Source organism: Dama dama, chromosome 2 (genome assembly GCF_033118175.1).
Source record: "Dama dama isolate Ldn47 chromosome 2, ASM3311817v1, whole genome shotgun sequence".
NCBI lineage: Eukaryota > Metazoa > Chordata > Mammalia > Artiodactyla > Cervidae > Dama > Dama dama.
The window spans coordinates 38,387,561-38,409,594 of NC_083682.1; the positions used below are offsets into that span (position 1 = coordinate 38,387,561).

Genomic DNA, 22,034 nt, shown 5'->3' on the forward strand with positions numbered 1-22,034 from the left:
CTTTCCCGATTTGGAACCAGTCTGTTGTTCCATGTCCAGTTCTAACTGTTGCTTCCTGACCTGCATACAGATTTCTCAAGAGGCAGGTCAGGTGGTCTGGTATTCCCATCTCTTTCAGAATTTTCCACAGTTTGTTCTGATCCACACAGTCAAAGGCTTTGGCATAGTCAATAAAGCAGAAGTAGATGTTTTTCTGGAACTCTCTTGCTTTTTCGATGATCCAACGGATGTTGGCAATTTGATCTCTGGTTCCTCTGCCTTTTCTAAATCCAGCTTGAACATCTGGAAGTTCATGGTTCACATACTGTTGAAGCGTGGCTTGGAGAATTTTGAGCATTACTTTGCTAGTGTGTGAGATGAGTACAATTGTGCGGAAGTTTGAACATTCTTTGGCATTGCCTTTCTTAGGGATTGGAATGAAAACTGACCTTTTCCAGTCCTGTGGCCACTGCTGGGTTTTCCAAATTTGCTGGCATATTGAGTGCAGCACTTTCACAGCATCATCTTTTAGGATTTGAAATAGCTCAACTGGAATTCTATCACCTCTACTAGCTTTGTTCGTAGTGATGCTTCCTAAGGCCTGCTTGACTTCACATTCCAGGATGTCTGGCTCTAGATGAGTGATCATACCATACCATGATCTGCCATCATGATCATGCCATCATGACCATTATCTAGGTCATGAAGACCTTTTTTGTATTGTTCTTTTGTATTCTTGCCACCTCTTATTATCTTCTGCTTTTTTTAGGTCCATACGATTTCTGTCCTTTATTGTGCCCATCTTTGCATGAAATGTTCCCTTGGTATCTCTAATTTTCTTGAAGAGATCTCTAGTCTCTGTTACCGTGCTGCTGTTATCCTTAGCAATACCACATTGCCTGTGTCCCTGTGGATTGCTAAAACCTCCAGGTTTTAGCAAACATGCTTCCTCCAATCATCAAGCTTTTCAAGGTCACTTTGATTTTTATTTCTATTTCTGAGGTTTGACTTTTCATTAGTAATCTTTGCTCAAATAACATTTTCAGAGGCATTCAAAAACAGTTTACATTATTGGTATGACATTTTAAAATACCAAGTGTGACACAGTCTCACATATTTATTATTTCTATTTTCCTACTCCAGTTTTAATTTTCTTTTCTTAAAGCATGGACTGGGAAATTGGATGCCATTCATTTTTATAGAGATTAAAATGATAATCATTGATAACAGCATCAAGCAAGCTCATATATATATGAGATATTTATATATTATCTTCTTTAATTATCAGGAGGCTGGGATTATTTTTCCAGCTTTACAAATAAGAAAACAGAGCTCAAAGAGAAGCACTAACTTGTTCAAAGTTAAATAGTTGAAAGAGGTCAAGGATTTAAAACAGCCTAACTAAAACTCTTGAACTCTTAACTACCAATTCCTACTGTTTTCCTTTAATAACCTGTCCATTTCTGGGGATCTATGCCTACAAGATTCCAGTTCTGAAACTTGACGTTCAAGCTTTCCGAGACAGAAGCACATAACTGGGGGTGGCTGGTTGACTCTACAGTAGCCCCGACAACCTGATTTCAACATTGTTGTCCAGTCCCTAAGTCTTGTCTGACTCTTTGCTGCCCCATGGACTGCAGCATGCTAGGCTTCCATGTCCTTCACTATCTCCTAGAGTTTGCTCAATGTCCACAAGTTGGTGATGCCATCCAACCATCTCCTCCTCTGTTGCCCCTTCTGCTCTCAATCTTTCCCACATCAAGTTCTTTTCCAATGAGTTGGCTCATTGCATCAGGTGGCCAAAGTATGGAAGCTTCAACATCAGTCCTTCCAACTGGAAGGTGAATTCTGATGCTGAAGCTGCTCAGCCTTCTTTAGGATCCAACTCTCGCATTCATACATGGCTACTGGAAAAACCATAGCTTTGACTCTATGGAGCTTCAGCTTCAGCATCAGTCCTTCCAATGAATATTCAGGGTTGATTTCCTTTAGGATTGACGGGTTTGATTTCCATACAGTCCAAGGGACTCTCAAGAGTCTTCCCCAGCACCACAATTCGAAAGCATAAGTTCTTCAGTGCTCAGCCTTCTTTACTGTCCAACTTTCACATCCATACATGATTACTGGAAAAACCATAGTTTTGACTATGTGGACCTTTGTCAGCAAAGTGATGTCTGCTTTTTTAATATGCTGTCTAGGTATGGTCCAACTTATAATGATCAGATCATATAGGACAGAAACAAAATACGTAGGCTAGAAAATTCCATCCATTGCCATCTCCTTATCCATACAACTGTCATTAAATCATAGAAAAAAATAAATTCTATTTGTTATGATATCTTTTTCACAACTGTGTTGGTGAGAAATTTAGCACTTGTAGTTGATTCAAACAGTTGTAAGGTTTTTTTGTTTGTTTGTTTGTCTTTTCAGATGATAATGTGAAGGCAAATGGAGGACCATATTCAGAGTCAAACTTTTTCTTTCTGTTTTTAAAAGATGAGCACTACTTGCATTTCATCCACGAAGACCATTGGCCTGGGGCTCCATGGAGTCCCTGAATAAAGGATTCAAGGCTCTCCTGAGATATTTATTTCTTAGTGTTATACAAAGGATGATATCAGCATAAGAATTTTTTAAATGGGAAGAGCTTTCGCGACCCTCATGAACCCCTGAAGTATGACGTGTAGCTTTAAACTGATTCAACCACATTGTTCTCCCACCACATTGACCTTTTTCATTTCTCTGATTCAGGCATTTCTGCACCCCTGCTCATTCTTTTTTTTTCCTACTGAGAACAAAATTTTTTAATCTCTTCCTGACTCAGAAGACTTCTCCGAGTCCTTAAAGATTCAGTCTGTAGAGCTTCTGATCTCTCCATCAAATCTGAATAAGAGTCTTGCTGGGTATTCTTGGTTGTAGGTTTTCCCCTTTCATCAAATACATTTAAATACATCATGCCACTCCCTCTGGCTAGCAGAGTTTCTGCTGAAAAATCAACTGATAGCCCTATGCGAACTCCTTTGTAAGTTATTCATTGCTTCCCTTGTTGCTTTTGGGCTTCCCAGGTGGTACAGTGGTAAAGAATCTGCCTGCCAATGCAGGAGATGTGGATTCAATTCCTGGGGTGGGAACATCCCCTGGAGTGAAAGTGAAAGTGAAGTCGCTCAGTTGTGTCCGACTGCACCAGGCTCCTCGGTCCATGGGATTTTCTAGGCAAGAGTACTGAGGTGGGTTGCCATTTCCACTCTAGTATTCTTGCCTGGGAAATCCCATGGAGTAGAGGAGCTTGGTGGGCTACAGTCCATGGGGTTGCAAAGAGACAGATATGCACACACTCTGGCAGGCAGAGTTAGTTCTTGGAGTCTGGCTGCAGGGCCCAGGGATCCCCACACTCATTTAGGATCATTGGTGGGGAGGATGGCCATTTCCTGACACAGTTGGGTATTGGCCCAGCGTGTCCAGAAGGTTGCACTGGCCTGCTAATGGGCAGGGCAGAGCCCAGCTGGACCCAGGGTAGGATCTGGCTTGCACTGTGGGATGGTATTTTCTTGCTGTCTGCTGCCCGGCTGGTCTACAGGTTTGTGCAGGCTTCCTGGGCAGGAGGGGCTGCTGCCTGCTTACAGGTTGTTGGGGCTTCCTTGGTCGCTCAAGTGGTAAAGAAGCAGCCTGCAATGCAGGAGACTCAGGTTTGATCCCTGCAATGCAGAAGATGCAGAAGACTCCAGAACCTTCCCTGGGCTGGGAAGGTTCCCTGGAGGAGGAAATGGCAACCCACTCCATATTCTTGCCTGGAAAGTCCCATGGACAAAGGAGCCTGGTGGGCTACAGTCCATGGGATTACAAAGAGTCAGACACAATTTAGCAATTGAGCTCCAGGCACAGGCACTGCTGATGGGTGGGGCCTGTCCTTGCTCAGATAAGTTGTTTGGCCTGAGGCGCCCCAGCATGGACACCTGGAGGCTGTTGGGCGGGCGGGATCTTGGCACTAATGAGCTGGAGGAGGGTCCCACCTGGTCCCACCTCCTCCGCAGTGATGCCTGGGAGGACGCGCTCCCGGGTTTGGCTGTCCGAGCCCCTGGCCCCAAGGAGAGCCAGGCAGCCACCCGTCTGCTTCTCAGAGAGACTCTCCAAGGCCAGCAGGTAGGTCTGACCCAGGCTCCTATCAAATGGCTGTTTTTCCCTGGTTGGTTTGCAGGAGATTTTATGTATGCCCTTTGAGGACGAAGTCTCTATTTCCCCAGTCCTGTGGGGCTCCTGCAGTTAAGCCCCATTGGCCTTCAAAGCCAAATGCTGTGGGAGGAGGCGAGGGTGGGATGATCTGAGAGAATAGCATTGAAACATGTATATTACCATATGTGAAACAGATCACCAGTCCAGGTTCGATGCATGATACAGGGTGCTCAGGGCTGGTGCACTGGGATGAGCCTGAGGGATGGGATGGGGAGGGAGGTGGGAGGGGGGTTCAGGATGGGGACAAGTGTACACCCGTGGCTGATTTGTGTCAATGTATGGCAAAAGCCACTACAATATTGTAAAGTAATTAGCCTCCAATTAAAATTAATTAATTAAAAAAAACCCCAAATGCTCTGAGGGCCTGCTCTCCCCGCCCTGCACCCGCCCCCCCCCCCCCCCCCCCCCATGCAGGAGAGCCAGCTGAGGGGGGCTCAGGGCTCTCACTCTGTGGGAGAACAACATGACTTTTCTCCAGTTTGTGGGTCACCCATGCTGGGGTGGGGGTGGGATTTGACTGTATCATGAGTACCCCACTCCTGCCCCTAAGGTTGTGGTTTCGTCATGTCTTTAGTTGTAGAAAATCTGTTCTCGTAGGTTCCAGTCTTTTTCACTGATGTTGTTCTGCAAACAGTTGTGGTTTTGTGTGCTCGTGAGAGGAGGGGAGCTTGGGCATTTTTCTGCCCTGCCACCTCTCTCCTCTAAGAGATGCGCCTGATGGACTTTGAGGAACGTGCTTACTTGTGAGCTCCTAAAGGTAGGAGCTTGTTATGTTAGAACTTCAGTCTCTTGCATGTTGTTGTTGTTTAGTCGCTAAGCCGTGTCCTACTCTTTGCGACCCCATGGACTGCAGCATGCTGGGCCTCCCTGTCCCTCACTGTCTCCCGGAGTTTGTGGGTGTGTAATAACTGAAGAGGGGAGTGACTGAATAAGCAAGTGAGTGAATACCATATTCTCACTATGTTATCTTAGGCAAATAATCAGCCAACTTGATTTGACACTGGCATCACCTGATGAACTCAGGAAAATCCATTTGGGGTCAGCTCTAGTGAGCAAAAAAAAAAAAAAGTTCTTTGTGTTGAATCTAATAAACTTCCTGATATGTTCTGCTTTCTGGTTTTCATTCTACCCTCTTGAAAAAAAAAAAACCTGAGACGTGAAAGTCGCTTGGTCGCGTCTGACTCTCTGTGACCCCGTGGACCATACAGTCCATGGGATTCTCCAGGCCAGAACACTGGAGTGGGTAGCCTCTGCCCGCTGAGGGCTCACCGAATATTTCGCCTTTTCTGTGATTGCCTCTTTTCCATGGTCCTCTTTCTCACATTTGAAGGTGGTTTTTCCTTTTCCATGATAAATGACCGCATTCCCCTCTACTTGCCTCCCTAGCATTCTCACCGAGTGGCCATTTGTTTCTGCTTGCATACCCCCAGTGACAGGGAGCTCTCTTTTTCTAGTCTGTGCCACTTTGAGATGGCTCTTATGAGTATTATTTCTAGCATCTTATTGTTATTTAATACCTCATCCGAGACGCAGCTGAGTGCAGGTGAGGTCAATTATGGCAAAATGGAAGCTTTTACTCTATCACTTTAATGCGCCTCTGGTGTAGTAGCGATCTCTGGGTTTCTCAGGTGGTACTAACGGTAGAGACTCCGCCTGCCAATTCAGGAGATGCAAGGGACGTGAGTTTGATCCCTCAGTGGGGAGATCCCCTGTGTACTAGCTACAGCTAAACACAGTGCTGATAAAACATCCATTTCTTTAAAATGTCCACTTTTGTCTTTACCTTTTCCCACCTAAGGGAAGGGGTGAACTAGAATAACACATAGCCATCATCAAGCAGTCTCCCACTTGGCGGAGGACAGTGACAGGTAAAGACACAATTAAGCACTGAGTGGTTAAGTGCTATGATAGGATAAAGTCAGAATGCTCTGGGACCCAGAGGAGGGGCCCCGACTGAGTTGTGAGGAGGCGTATAAAGGTTTTCTGGAGGAAGTGACATCAAGAAATGAGATCTGAATGAGTTATCCGGGTGAAGATGGGTTGGGGTGTCCACGGAGGACTGTGGAGAGAAGTGTGGGCAGAGGAGTAGCAAGAGTGTTCCGGAGAGAGAGGGAGACACATAGAAGGTCTGGAGGTGAGAGGGGCTGGCGCATTTGAAGCAAAGAAAGCAGTTGTTACTAAAGGGAAGAGAGGAGAGGCGGGATAAATGAAGGTGATGCTGTTCAGTTGCTAAGTTATTCTGACTCTTTTGAGACCCCATGGACTGTAGCCCACCAGGCTCTTCTGTCCATGGGATTTCCCAGGCAAGAATACAGGAGTGGGTTGCCATTTCCTTCTCCAGCGGATCTTCCCCGCCCAGAGATCTAACCCAGGTCTCCTGCCTTGCAGGCAGATTCTTTACCGTCTGAGCCACCAGGGAAGCCCAAGTGAGGGTGATGATGATGATAATGAGGAAGATGATGGTAGTGGCCGGTGGTCCAGTGGTTAGGGCTCTGTGCTTCTGCTGCAGGGGGGCACGGATTTGATTCCTGGTTGAGGAGCTAAGATACTGCATGCAGTGAGGTGAGGCAAAAAAAAAAAAAAAAAGATGATAGTGGTGATAAGTCATACATATATACTTGCTCTGTGGCAGGCACTGTTCTAAGCATTTCCTATATATCAATTTCCTTAACCCTTATAAGAGCTCTATGAATTAAGAACACATAAGAAAGTGAAGTGTTAGTCACTCAGTCATGTCCAACTCTTTGCTACCCCATGTACTGTAGCCCGCCGGGTTCCTCCATTCATGGAGTTCTCCAGACAAGAATACTGGAGTGGGTTGCCATTCATTCCCTTCTCTCGGGGATCTTCGTAACCTGCTGCAGGCAGATTCTTTACTGTCTGAGCCCCCAGGGAAGCCTAAGAACACATAAGTGCCTATTTAATAGAGCAGGCGTCAGTGACCCCCGGAGGAGCTGGTTGCACAGCAGGAGGTGAGTGGAGGGGTGAGGCTGCAGCTCTCCAGCCCTCATGTTACCCTCCAACCTTCTGTGGAAAAACTGCCTTCCGGAATCCTGTCCCCTGTGCCAAAAATGTTGGGAACCACAGTAATAGAACATGCTGGGGCAAAGGCAGATTCAACACTTGTCCGAGGTTTGACTGCTACTGAATGGCAAAGCCAGGAATTAAACCCAGGCAATCCGGTTTAAGGGTCAGCATTCCTAACCACCATACTTTAAGTGAATTTAGTTTATCTTGACTGAAAGGGGGAGCCATTCCTCAGCTTAGAATTGAGGCATGTTATTTCACCATCACTCCTGTCTCCCCGGAGTGTTTACAGCTAGAGAGAATACAGACAATATTCCAGAAGTATGTGCATTGCCTGCCCCACTAAGGGTCTCCAGGCTGAACTGATCCCTTTGCAGATGCCTCTCAGAAGGCACTCTGCTCGTGGCTGCTGAAGTGTCCCATTCCAGCTCCTGTCGGCCACCTGCTCTGAATGCAGTCCTGGGTTTAGATTTGGGAAGGCCACGATTCCAATCTTGGTCCTGTGATTTACCATTTCTATGACCTTGGGTAAATTACTTAACCCCTTTGAGCTTCAGTTCCCTCATATGCAACTAAGATGCATGCGTGCACATGCTAAATCACCTCAGTTGTGTCCAATTCTTCTCAACCCTGTGGACTGTAGCCCTCCAGGCTCCTCTGCCCATAGGATTCTCCAGGCAGGAATACTGGAGTGAGTTGCCATGCCTTCCTCCAGGGGATCTTCCTGACCCAGGGATCGAACCTGCATCTGTTATGTCTCCTGCATCGGCAGGCAGATTCTTTACCACTAGCACCACCGGGGGAGCCCCATGCAATTAAGATAGTAATCCTTATTTTGCTGGGTTGTGGTAAGGATGATTAAGATTATGCAAATAACATACTCAACAGAACACCTGGAACATTGGGTTGGTGAATATCCATTATCTATTAAACACGGACTTCTCAATGACTTCTATCAGCAATAATAAAACCAAAGAATAGATTTTGGTATAAGATTGTCTTGGAATAAGAGTAGCTAAGAACTACACATTTAACTTAAGTGTTAATTGTGGGGAAAAAAATACAAAGGAATGACCCAGTGGGAAAGTGCTAGATAATTGGCACCGGATTTCAATTAAAGTTAATCAGGTGCAGAACACTGGGGGCTGTTTGAAGCAAATTATTTCACAGTTGGGGGTCTGGGTGGTATGTGGCAGGGGGCAGCAGGAAAGAAACTGGGGCAGAATCCAAGTGATTTCTACTTTATGTAGTGAGAAGAGGGATAGTAAAATGAGCAGATATAGTACCAGTGAATCAAATCAATGTAGAAGGCACCATCTTTTCTCAAGATGGGGGGGGGGGGATATTTTAATTTCCTGAAATGATGTGGTATAGTGAGATGGAAATTTGGGTTCTGTTGCTTACTGTGCCCCTAACTTAATGCAGGTCAGCTAACGAGCCACTGAAGAAAACAGAAGGTGCCAACCCCCCAATTTCTAGGGTCCCCTGTGGCTCAAAATTCAGTGATTTCCATGGATTAAAAATAACTTCTCAAAGTATTTTACAGTTAGTAAATTGTCTTCCCACCTCACTTTTTTTTTTTAACTGAACAAGGTGAGATATAAACAAACAAATGTAATAAAAGCATTTACGTGTATTAAGTGATCCTTATCACATACTTGTGAAGGAAGCAAGGAAACTTGCTAAATATCCCATTTAATCTTGAAGAGTGAGCAGGCTGGGGTGGTTGGCATAGAGCATGAGAGAGAGAAGTGGGAAATCGCACCTGCAGAAGTGAACCTGGATGTCCTTTGAGTTTAAGAAATTTTGTCAACAAGCAGCCAGGGGAGAGTTTTACAAAGGCATTTAACACAATTTGATTTGTGTTTGGGAAGATCAACTATGACAACAATGAAAAGTTGGAGTTGGAGGACTAAGTTATCAAAAATAAGATAACCAGATGGGAGATGATTGCAGCGTTACACACGGTAGATGATGAAGGCCTGAGTTAGAAAAATGAGAATGGAATTGAGGGTGGGAAATGAGTGTAGACTTGCGAGAGGATACGGGGGGAGGTTCTGTATGACTCTTCTCAAATACTCATGGGAAGTAAAGTTTAAATAGTGTTTATAGTGCTGAGTAGATGAGAAATGGGAAATGAGAAAGCTGGTTATAGGGGGTGATGATACCATTAATCAAAATGGGAACATAGAGTGGAAAGTGTGTCTGGACGAGAGGATCTGTGTGTTAGTAGCTCAGTCGTGTCTGACTCTTTTTGATTCCATAGATTGTAGCCCACCAGGCTCCTCTGTCCATGGGATTCTTCAGGCAAGAATACTGCAGTGGGTTACCATTCCCTTCTCCAGGGGATCTTCGTGACCCAGGGATTGAACGTGGATCTCCTGCACTGCAGGAAGATTCTTTACCATCTGAGCCACCACGGAAGACTCCAGGACAGGAGGATAGTGCATCTTGTTTTGGACATGTTGAATTTGCTGTGTCTATTGGACATCTACAATTTTACAGGGAGTTGGGAAATAGCTGTCTGAAGCTCAGAGAAATAATTAATATTATCATTTTGTTTTTGATATTCCTAAGGTCAGTACCCTGATCTGACTAGACCTGCCTATTGTACAATAGGTGAGTAATAAGTGTACTCACAGCGTTGTGATAGGGTAGATTAGTTAATGGGCTTCCCAGGTGGCGCTAGTGATAAAGAACCTGCCTGCCAATGCAGGAGATGTAGGAGATGTGGGTTTGATCTCTGGGGAAGATCCCCTGGAGGAGGGCATGGCAACCCACTCCAGTCTTCTTGCCTGCAGAATCCCATGGACAGAGGAGCCTGGTGAGCTACTGTCCACAGATAGTTAATACATGTAAAATACTTACAGGCGTGCCTGATATATAGTAAGGATATATAATTATTGACTATTACTGACCTCCTCCCCTGATACTCACCGAGTAAGAGGGTAACCTGGACTAGTGTAAAATTATCTCAAAGACTTAGGCCAAGGAGAAGTGCTAAGATTATAGGCATTGAAAGAGGAAGCCTGGTACTCTGGAAAGCACTGTCCTAGGAGTTAGAAGACCTGAGTGTTTGTCTCATCCTACTGTTAGCTTATTTCACTTTGGGAAGTCTCTTTATCTCGCTGGGAATCAGTTTCTTCACCTAGAAAGAGAACCTCCTGATAAATATCTGATTTCCCTTCTAGTGACTAATAAATATATTCTATGCTTAATATGTATTTTGTTGACAGCTTGAGAAAAACAGTTCACTCAGCATTAAAATTTTCAAACACCCTCCAGCTCGTCCCAGAGTGAACGAACTATAAATTGTATTTGAAGTGGAAATTTCTAATTAAGTTCCCTTCTCCTCCTGGAGGCTGTTGCACTCGGTTGCGAGTGATAACATTTCTGACAGCTGCTGCATAAACGCTCAAGACCAGATTCCTCCTGGAGAAGAGGCAAAACGAAAAATTGATACTGGATATTTACATGCCTTAGCAATTAAAATTAACATCCTTTTAAGATTTGCTGATGCAAGTAGGCATGCATTAAAAAAAAAAAAAACCTTTAAAAATGTTTTGGTTTACCAGGGCATTTGTACAGGACTGATTATTTTGGAGTCTTTAATTGAAAATGAGAAGGTATAATTTGGCCATCCAAACCCAACTGACTCTAGGGCAAAACACAATAAATAAGTTTTAGGATTCATATGCTTGGAGTAACAAAGTGACTACCTTTATAAGAATATGTAAGCAAAAATGTATCTCTAGCTCTGACTTTTCCCTTAAGTCTCAGTTCAGTTCAGTTCAGTCACTCAGTTGTGTCCGACTCTTTGCGACCCCATGAATTGCAGCACGCCAGGCCTCCCTGTCCATCACAAACCCCCGGAGTTGACTCAAACTCATGCCCATCGAGTCGGTGATGCCATCCAGCCATCTCATCCTCTGTCGTCCCCTTCTCCTCCTGCTCCCAATCCCTCCCAGCATCAGGGTCTTTTCCAATGAGTCAACTCTTTGCATGAGGTGGCCAAAGTACTGGTGTGTAAGCTTCAGCATCAGTCCTTCCAGTGAACACCCAGGACTGACCTTTAGGATGGACTGGTTGGATCTCCTTGCAGTCCAAGGGACTCTCAAAAGTCTTCTCCAACACCACAGTTCAAAAGCATCAATTCTTCTGTGCTCAGCTTTCCTAACAGTCCAACTCTCACATCCATACATGACCACTGGAAAAACCATAACCTTGACCAGATGGACCTTTGTTGGCAAAGTAATGTCTCTGCTTTTTAATATGCTGTCTAGGTTGGTCATAACAGACTAGACTTACATAAATTTATTTGCTTACTTGACACCTCCCATTGAATGTCCAAGATTTTTCAAAGGCACCCTGTTCAAAACCAAACTCTTAATTTTTTCCCCAAAACCTGTTTCTGGGGAATTTTTCAACTTTCAGTAAATAATAATACCACCATTCATCACTCAAACCACTCAACCAGGAACCTACACGCCAACCAACATTAATTCTCTCTCCCTCCCACCTCTCCCATATGGTCATCAGCATGTCTGTTTTTTGCGTTAAGCAGCATTTTAATTCCCTCCGCTTTTACCCAGCTCCACCCTTGGCCCATTTGGCCAAGCTGCCATTTCCCCTGGGCATCTGCAGTTGCCTCCAGACTAAACTTTGCTCTCACTCTGTCTCTCCCACTCTTCTCGATCCATTTTCAACCTAACAGCCAGAATGATCTTTTCAAAATGTATTTCTGATCATGGCTCTTCCCAGCAATTTTTTTTTTTCCCATTGGTTTCTTGTTGCGTGTGTGTGCTAAGTCGTTTCAGTCATGACCCATTCTTTGAGACCCTATGGACTGTACACAGCCCACTAGGCTCCTCTGTCCCTGGAATTCTCCAGGCAAGAAGACTGGAGTGGGTTGCCATACCCTCCTCCAGGGATCTTCCTGACCCAGGGGTTGAACCCAGGTCTCTTATGTCTCCTGCATTGGCAGGCGGGTTCTTGACCACTAGTGCCACCTGGGAAGCCCGGTTTCTTGTTGTACTTTGAATAAAATCCAAACCCAACCACGACCTCCACTCATCCTTCTGATTCCATCTCATTCCACTCTTTGCCTCCTTCTCTATTCTGCAGGCACAAGGACCTTCATTCTGTTTCACCTAAATGCAAGTTCCCTCCAGCCTTGGGACCCCCGTATCAGCTGTCTTTCTGACTGCGGTCCTCTTTCTCAGCTCTTCTCCCATCTGATCCCTCATTTTCACAATTCTCAGCTTAAAGCCCAGTTCCACACAGAGCTCTTTGCTAACTACTCCCAAATAAGTAGGCTTCCAGCCTATCTTTAACATCCTGTTTTAATTTCTCACAGTAGTTAGGTCCACCTGATATTTTCCTTCTTGTTATCCCACGTGCTCCAAGAAAAGTTTCCTGTGAGTAGGGATGTTGTCTCTTTTACATCCCTATCTCTAATACCTGGAGCACTATATAGATACCTAATGATGTTTTTTGAATTAAAAGAAAGATTATAATTATTAGAGCACATCGTTTTTATTTAAACCATTAAAATTTATTTCACAACCACTTATAGCATGCTTACTATGAGCAAGGTTACAGCTAAGAGTCCTTTACAGAAAGAACTTGTCATTCTGAGGGGGAAAATGGCTGAATAAACTGCATACACTGAACCAGAATCTCTGAGGGTGAGGCCCAAGAATTTTTATTTTAAGAACCTGTCTAATGACAGATGATCAGTCAGATGTGGGCACCTCTCACGAACGGGTAGCTCTTAGTTCTCCCATGCACTCTGCTGGCTCTCTATTTGCACTAAATTTGATTTCAGCCTCCAGTTGTGCTCCGCTTTTGCTGATTGACAAACTTTCTGGCCCTTTGGGGCTCTATCACCAAGTAGGACTTGGAACAATGGCTCGGGAACTTCCTTGAAGATGTACTTTGTAGGGCTTCCCTGGTGGCTCAGTGGTAAAGAATCCTCCTGCCAATGCAGGAGATATGGGTTCGATGCCCAGTCCGGGAAGATCCCACATGCTGCGGAGTAACCAGCTCCTGAGCCTGTGGTCTAGAGCCCGTGCTCTGCAACGAGAGGCCGCGGCAATGAGAAGCCAGGGCACTGCAACTGCAGGGGGGGCCCCCCCGCGTGCTGCAACGAGAGAAAGCCCGTGCGGCAGCAAAGACCCCACACAGTCACAAAAAGGCACTTCCATTGGGTGGGGGGATATACTTTGGAAAGGAGCGCATGGACATGGGGACAGTGACTCACACAGCGCGAAGCTGACCGTTCTTCTCAGTCCAGGGCTCTGCTCACCACGCCGCACTGTGAGGGTCTCTCTCTGTCGGGACTGGCATCTCAGCACCAGGCTGGGCTGCAGGTATCATGATGCAGGGGTCCCTGAAATCCCCACCCCCTGGCTCAATGTCTTTGAAGACACTCTTGCTGAACAGCATGTATATTATCTATGGTGAAACAGATCACCAGCCCAGGTGGGATGCATGAGACAAGTGCTCGGGCCTGGTGCACTGGGAAGTCCCAGAGGAATCGGGTGGAGAGGGAGGTGGGAGGGGGGATCGGGATGGGGAATACATGTAACTCCATGGCTGATTCATGTCAGTGTATGACAAAACCCACTGCAATGTTGTGAAGTAATTAGCCTCCAACTAATAAAAATAAATGAAAAAAAAAATAAGAAGAAAAGAAATAGAGCAGAGATCAGTGACACTGAACATAGGAAATCAACAGATAATAATGAAACCCATAGCTGATTCTTTGAAAAGATCAGTAAAATCAGTAAGATTCTAGCCAGGCTAATCAAGAGAAAAAGAGAGAATACAAATTATTAATATCAAAAATAAAAGAGGAGGCATCTCTACAGATCCTATGGGTATTAAAAACATTAAAAGGAATATTAATAGAGTTTGAACAACTCTGTGTCTGCCAGTTTGACAACCTAGATGAAATGGACCAACTCCCTGAAAGACATGGTTTGCCAAAACTCACACGAGAAAAAAGTTTGAATACTTCTATATCTATTAAAGAAATGTAATCACTGAAGACACTCTTGCTGAAGGATCACTCAACTCCACATCACCTAACTGCCAAAACTGCTCAGGCAAACGGTCAAGGTCTGGGGGCAGGAGGCTGAATTTCTGCCCTCAGAGATCTGCTTCTCCCTTCACCCTCTAAGCCTTCTGTTCTGGGATGGGTGTGTGTGCGATTCCAGGCTGACAGACTCCCTTAGGTTATGATCAGATTGGAAGTTGAGGCCTTTCTCTGATGGATGGTGGTAATAAAAGCAACCTACATGTTCAGCATGTACTCCCCTTTGAAATCAGTGTACTGATCGCAAATATTCAATTATAAAAAAAAAACAACTTAGTTTTCTGGGTTTCTGATATTAAATCCTTACTAAACATAGTGTTAAAAACACCACTGAAAGGGAATTGATTAAGCAAGTTATGAAATATCCATGCAATGGAATACTACACAGTCATTAAAAGCAATGACATGTGTCTAATATTCTGATACTGAAAAACACCCATGATACCTCACTAAGTCAAAGAAAAAAACGGTGCAAAACTGTGTGTATATATATAACCCTGTTCTTAGGAAGAAAATGATCTATGATCTTATAGGGAATGCATGGAAATTATACAATCAAATGCTAACGGAGAATTTCAAAGGGCTAAGTTTTTAAGAATCGGTGGGGGAGAAATGCTGAAGAAGAGAGAGGGGATTGCATTTTACCTTATAGTCTTTAGTAGAATCTGAATGATTTTTAAGTGAGAATGTATTATAAGAATAACTTTAAAGTTATTGAAAAAGTTTTAACTATTGAATTTCAGGTTTGTGTTACTTTGACAATAAAAAACAAAAAAGGGCTACCAAGGCAGATTAAAAATACAGTAATGTTTTTTTACTCAAACAAACAAAAATGAGTAAATTTGAATAATCAAATTGTCAAACATTATATAAATCCATTCCATAGATATTTGCTGAGTGTGCCTTCATTGTACCAAGTTTGGGGGATGCATTGGTGAAAAAAGCAATGGTTGTGCCCTCAGTAACCTAGAATCTACCAGAAATTCTCAACTGGGTATGGAAATATTGGGGAGAGGTAGGTATTTTTTGTTCTTAAAATGTTAGAGTTTGGAGTCAGCATTAATCATGCAAAGCTGAGGTATGTTAATTCCTGCAAACTATAGCACAGTCATACCCAGTGAGAAGCTCTTCCCCCAAAAATGCAATAGCACCTGCCACAAGAAATACTGGATCAGCACCATTTCTCATGTAAATATGCTAATTCCAAATGAACTTTAATGAGATTATAGAGTATGTGAAAGAGATTCTTGGTTCTCTCCCACCCAACCCCCCCACCACTGGTTGACCTCCTTAATAAGCATTAAAATCAGTTAGGGAAAAACTGTCTTGAGAGACATATCTGTCAAACGGTCCATTTCTAAAGCACCTGAAAGGCTTGTGTAGGAATGAGGTGCTCATGGAATTATCTTGGTCAAAATCTATTAACGCAAAACTCAAACTCTGGCTACTGAATGCAGGACTCCCTTGATGTTTGTTTCACTATAGCTCCTCAGGATAATGATATTCTTTTGTGTTTGGGCTCATGTGTATCTTGTATCAGATGACTGTTGTCCATGATTACATCTTAGTGTTTATCTTACTTATTCCTCACCTAAAAATAAACTCGTCATCTCCTGGTCTAAGAGCACCCAGAAACAGTTTTTCCAAGTTCAGGCAAATTGTGTCAAGGACTCTTAAATCCTCTTTCCAATTGTTTCATTAGTCAAATCAAAAAAAGAGATCTGCAAAGGCACAAATGCTGAAAATTGAACTGTTTTTTAACACTTGGGTTGAGAAATAGTATTTATTAATCTATTTTCCTTTCAAAATATCTTTGAGTTTTTGTTCTTTCTTTTCTAATTTACTACTCTAGCCCCAAGTCTTGATCTGGACTATTTTGCCACAAATCCCCTCCAACTATTTTGAAACATTCAAACTACAGAGAAATTGAAAGAGCAGTACAGTGAAAATCCACATTTTCATCAAGTTTTAAGAGCTGCTAATATTTTGGCTGTTTACTCTCTCCCACTCCTACTTTCTCTGCCCACCTGTCTTTCTCTCAGTTGATATCTCCCCATCTATCGCAGAAGAGAGAGGAGACACATACACAAACACACCTTTTTATTCTGAACCATTTGAAACGTGTAGCAGACATTGGGCCACTTCCAACCTAACATACCAGCAAGGTATCTCCTCAGTGTAAAGATATTTGCCATATAACCATTATTACACTTGATTCAATATACTGTACCTATTCAAATTTCCTTAATTGTCCTCAAAATGTCTTCTATAGTTTTTTCCCCCCTTCAATCAAGGAGGATCGAAGCAAGGTTTACTCATTGTATTTGATTGTTACTATGCCTTCAGTAATTATTAACCTAAAACAGTACCTTCTTTTTTCTTTAATGACATTGTCATTCTCCCTTCATTCTTCCCTTCTCTCTTCCTCCTTCCCTCCCTTTTCTTTCTTGTTTTTTCTTTTTTCCTAACAGTTCAGGCCAGATGCTTATAGACTGTTCCACATTCTGAATTTGTCTAATTGTTTCTTTCAGGTCAATATCAGGTCAAACATTTTTTCACAAAATCTTGTGAGTAATATTGTCTACTCAGTATCACATTCTGAGGACCAAAATGTGAGATTGTCTCACTGTTGGTGATAAAGTTAGGCTATTTGGTTGAGGACTACCAGATCTCTCCATTCTAAAGGCATATCTGTAAACACAAATCTGTGGAGTGATTGGTTGAAACCATGTGAATAACCTCTTTCCAGTAAACTTCCATCTCAATTTTTTTTTTAGCATCTACTATGCTTGTCTGAAACAATTATTTTATTGAGGGTTAGAAAATGGTAATTTTCTAATCCTCTTTTTTTCTCCTAGACTCATTAGCTGGTAATCTAATGACTACCTGTAGAAAGATTATCTAAGGAAAAGGAAGAAGATACTCAATTTACTTGCTGTTCTTATGTGTTATTTTAACTTTCATCCTCCTTTAATGTTTTATTATTATCTTTTAAGGCATAGAAATAATTCAGACTCATTTCAAATAATGAAACAATACAGAAGAATGACAAATAAATTGAATATCTCCTTTGTAATCGAACTTTCAGGTAACCACTGATAATAAATATGACTTTTATACATTTTTCCACACATACAGAAATATCCCCAGCTATATTCCTGATGCCTAGAATACTACCTGGTACCTCTAAATGATGGAATATACTATATTTACTGGAAAAAACTTATGTACAAGTGGACCCAGGTAGTTCAGGTGGTGCTAGTGGTAAAGAACCGCCTGCCAATACAGGAGACGTAAGAGATGCAGGTTCAATCCCTGCTCGGGAAGCTCCCCTGGAGAAGGGAATGGCTACCCACTCCAGTCTTCTTGCCTGGAGAATCCCATGGACAGAGGAACCTGAGGGCTACAGTCCATGGGGTCAGAAAGAGTTGGACACAACTGATCAACTAATACACACACACATACACGTAGCTCAAACCCATGTTATTCAAGGGTTGACTGTATATAGGTACAAAAGCACATATATTTATCTCCATATAACGTTATTTTTAAAAATACACCAAATGACACAGTGATATATAATTTGCTTTCTTTGTCTATTAATATTACCTTTTTATGAATAAATGTTACTAACTAGACTCCAAGCCTCATGAGGACAACCCTAGCCATTGTCTTATTCCTCATGTATTTCTAGGATGTGACACAAATTCCCTTCCTCACAGATGATTAAGGGGGTTGAGTGCAATTACACGCACAGGATAAATCTCTTCTCCCACTGAGGAGGCCTTAAGACTCCTATTCCTCTTTAAAAAAAAAAAAGAAGCATTATTAACCAGCTTACCAAAAAATTTGGCGGCCAATTCCAGTGGCTAGTAATGAAAAGAAAACAAACTAGAAAAGGAAGTGATGAGAATGAGTGGAGGAGACATGCAGGACCCTGACAGGAGGCAGTCAGCTTTCCCTAAAGGGTGGAATTTTCTCAGCTGGAGCTGCGATGTGATTTTTTTTTTTTTTTGGTTATACTATTTTTAGTGGCAGCAGCATGCACAATCTTAAGTTCTCCAACAGGGATCGAACCTGTGCCCCCTGCAATAGAAGCGGGGAGTCCTAACCACTGGACCATCAGGGAAGTCCCTGGAGCTGCCGTCTTGAATGTGGGAAGTGCTAGCTGGACCACACAAAATAGAGCCTTAATTCTGAGGCAATGATTTCATTACAAAGTTTCTTCATCTGGAGAACTAGAAGAAGCAGCAGAGTCAGTTCAAAACTCTTTGAAAAAGACAAATTGCATAAAATCAAAAGAGTGAGGGGACTGACTTCTGGAATTACCTCTCTTTCCTCACTTCCTTTTTTCCTTCAAGCATACATCAGAGCCTCAGAAATTAGCCAAGGCTGCATGGAGTCTTTTACCGTCAATCCCAAGTGAATATTTTAAGTATCAGAAAATTTTCCATTTACACAGTCAGGGAGGTATTTTCAGTCCTTTAAATCTTTTCTAATTACTAACCAATTCCCTCCTTCCAGCCCTCCCAATTTAGCGCACAGAACACAGCTCCCGACAGAAAACAACTCCCCAGTGAAGTCTGAGTTTCCATGGTTAGTTGCTGGAGCTCTGGATGTGAACAAAGCTGAAAAGCCACACTCCCATAGTTAGGGGGGAAAAAAAAAATCAAGAAATCGGGTTTCACTGCCATGGTGCAGTTCCAAGCACAAAGTAAATGCTCAGTTAATAAAGGGAAAGAGGGAGAAAGAATCAAGAGATGAGACAGAAAAGAGAGGAGTAAAGAGGGAAGAAACCCAGTGAAATGGACTTTCCTTAAACCAGAAATGTAGATGTGGGAGTTTACTAATAAAGAGAATACTGATAACGGAATATTGAGCAAGTGGGTATTGTGCTGGGCTTGTTATTGCACGTCCTCCCAAGACCTTCGCTGAGCTTAACTTTTACCACGAAGAAACTGAGGCACAGGTAGATGAAAAGCTTTCAAGCCAGCTGGGCTGGGATAAGAACTCCAGCCCCTGGTAAACAGACTACCTGCTTTCTTCCCTACCCTCAGGCTGCAGCTGACGCTGTCTGACAAGCACCTACGCCAGGGGCTGCGCAGTGGACGCCCCCCTCCCCATCCCTTACACCACAAGGCGCCAAAGGAGCCTTCTAACAGCTGCCCCAGCTCCTGCAAGGGCCTGCCCTCAACCGTGGGCCACTCTGCCTTTCCGTTGTCTTAAACCACCCCCTCCAAGCATGCGCTCACAGTCCTGATTTCCAGGGACTGCTCCTTTCAGCCCCAATTATTCAGTGTATCCCCCAACCCCTGCACCCAGTAACTCCCTCACTTTGGGCATTACAGAGAGCTCAACCTCCCCCCACCCCCACCCCCAGCACCTTAATCAATGTCAAAGCCTTTTATGTTTCCTGTGGCCAGATTCAGCGCCGGGGCCCACCCTCCCCCTCCCCCTCTCCTTGGACCGTACATCACTCTATACTTCACTCCACACTTGGGCTGGTTCCCTCAAAGGCGGGCTGCAGGCTCGGCCACATCTTGTGATTAAGTCAGTAAGGGGTGTGGGAGGCGGGAGGAGGAGAGGCAGCGCTGGAGCTGCCTGAAACCCGAACTCTCAGACTTCATCCACCGCCCTGACAGCCGCCCGCATCCGAGTAATAACACACCAAACTACCCCCTGCTGTTCTTGGCGCTGGGCGTTCAGAGGAACCCAAGCATGGGACTCCATGTTCTTTAAAATCTCCTTCCCCTCTCTCGTTTTCCTTTACCGTTTAGTCCTGCGTGCAGCCTTCGGTTGCAGTTTTCTCTTTGGCCCAACACCTAGCCACCTGGAAAAGTGACCACATCCGCGCTCCGCAGAGGCGGGCTCCCCGGGATCTCCGCTGTCTCTTGCCCTCCTCCCTCCGCCGTCCTTCCGCCCCGCTCGGGGTCTCACCTCGGTGATCCTCTCCTCACCTCTGAGCAGCTGCCTCTGTGGCCGCCTCCCCGCTGCCTCCCGCTTCCTTACCTTTCCTCTGCGGCTCTCGTCCCTCTTCCCGCCGCCCGTGTGTCTCGCCTTTCTCCTACCCCCTCCCTCTGACCATCGGTTTTCTCACTACATCCTTTTTTTCTCTTCTCTCTTGTTGATTTCTCCTGCTCTGTTGGAAGCACAGCCTACGACTTAGCATGTTTGCCACCTAACGCAGACTTTCTGGAATTGGTTGCCCATTCGAAGTCCAAACTGATTTGCTTCTTCCAGAGCCCTATAATTATGCTAATAAAAAATAAAAACTTTTCTCATTCCCCAAATTAATACGACCGAAACATTGAGTTAGCTCTCAAATATAGGCAAACCAGAGGAGCTTGCTCTCAAGCTGAAATAAAATTCTTTGCTCCTATTTTGAAATGTCATATCAGGCTGTCTTGTTTATATTTCACATTCTATGACTCTAAGTCAGAGACAAGCCTGAAGTTAGGGTTTTTCTGCATTGGGTTTCTGGGGAAGCTCCCTAGGCTTTATAAGGTTATGGAGCTGCTGTAAAACATTTTTAAAAAACCCACTTGTTCTTGTCTAATGTAGAGCCCTACTGTATATCAAGGAATTGATCTAAAGCTCATATCCTTAAAATTGTCGTTACATACTGAATGTTTTAGACCCCAGGTTTTCCTTCTCATTTTCTCCTTGTTCCTTACTAGCACCAGCCGGTCACCAGCAGCTTAACTCTAAGCTTCTGAGCATGTGTATAGTTCAAGGTTTACACCACCTCTATGGCAACCATCATTTCTTACCCATCCTTTGCCAACAACTCATTCCCTCTTATAAGCATGAAAACATCACTGCATTGATATGATTTTAGTATGACCCTCAGATACAAAATACAGGGTTGACAGAAGCACTTGGGGAAAAGTCACATTGGAGACGTGAAATGACTGATAGAAAACCATGAATATTAGATCAGATTACACAAGCTTGCCACCTATTTGCAGGGAATACGTCAGTTCTAAATATTGCTTCTCTTCAGTCAGGTATAATAAGAAAGTGAGGTAAACTAGGAAAAAGGTGTGTTTGTTTTTCCCTCAATGAATAGGAGATAAATGTGCACAAAATGATAAATCACTAAGAAAAAGTATGTGTAATTGTACAACATGTTTTTTCAGGATAATGTATGCAAAAGTGTCTGTTGTATGTATGAAAAGTAATGTTCTTGGTTTCTTTTTTACTGGCCTGTGAGTGTCTGGCCATGTAAGTTTCCTTTCTGTAGTATTAATCCACTTTAGGATTAGTAGACGGGTGGGGTTCTCAAAACAAAAAGCTTGTGTTTGACTTTCCACATTCTAAAATTTCCTGCCTCATCTTGATCTTTATTAATTGCTGTGTGGGAAAAATAAATTGGTTAACTTTTATATTTCTTTAAAGAAAGTAAATTGTTCTGCAATTATTTATATGTCTATATCCATATACACATATATCCATATTTACATATGGGTATATGTGAATATATCCAGTATATCCATATTCACAGAATGTATGTATATTTGCATATATATCCAGTGTATCAAAATATAACTTGTTGTTCAGTTGCTAAGTCATGTTCTCCTCTTCAGGGCCCCATGGGCTACAGCATGCCAGGCTTCCTTGTCCTCTGCTATCTACTGGAGTTTGCTCAGACTCATGTCCATTGAGTCAGTGTTGCCATTGAACCATCACATCCTCTGTC

General features: G+C 43.5%; 1 protein-coding gene across 17 annotated transcripts in view; it reads right to left on the reverse strand.

The window, feature by feature from the left end:
* DLG2 (discs large MAGUK scaffold protein 2) overlaps positions 1-22,034 on the reverse strand; it is a 2,226,746-nt gene that overhangs the window by 347,005 nt on the left and 1,857,707 nt on the right. For 7 of the 17 annotated variants that reach the window (XM_061119788.1, XM_061119779.1, XM_061119776.1 and 4 more), the window contains one exon: positions 6,611-6,757. The exons of the other annotated variants lie outside the window; for them this stretch is intronic. In XM_061119788.1, the coding sequence (XP_060975771.1) occupies positions 6,611-6,757 (147 nt within the window). The remainder of the gene's footprint in view (positions 1-6,610; positions 6,758-22,034) is intronic. 17 annotated transcript variants of the gene reach the window in all.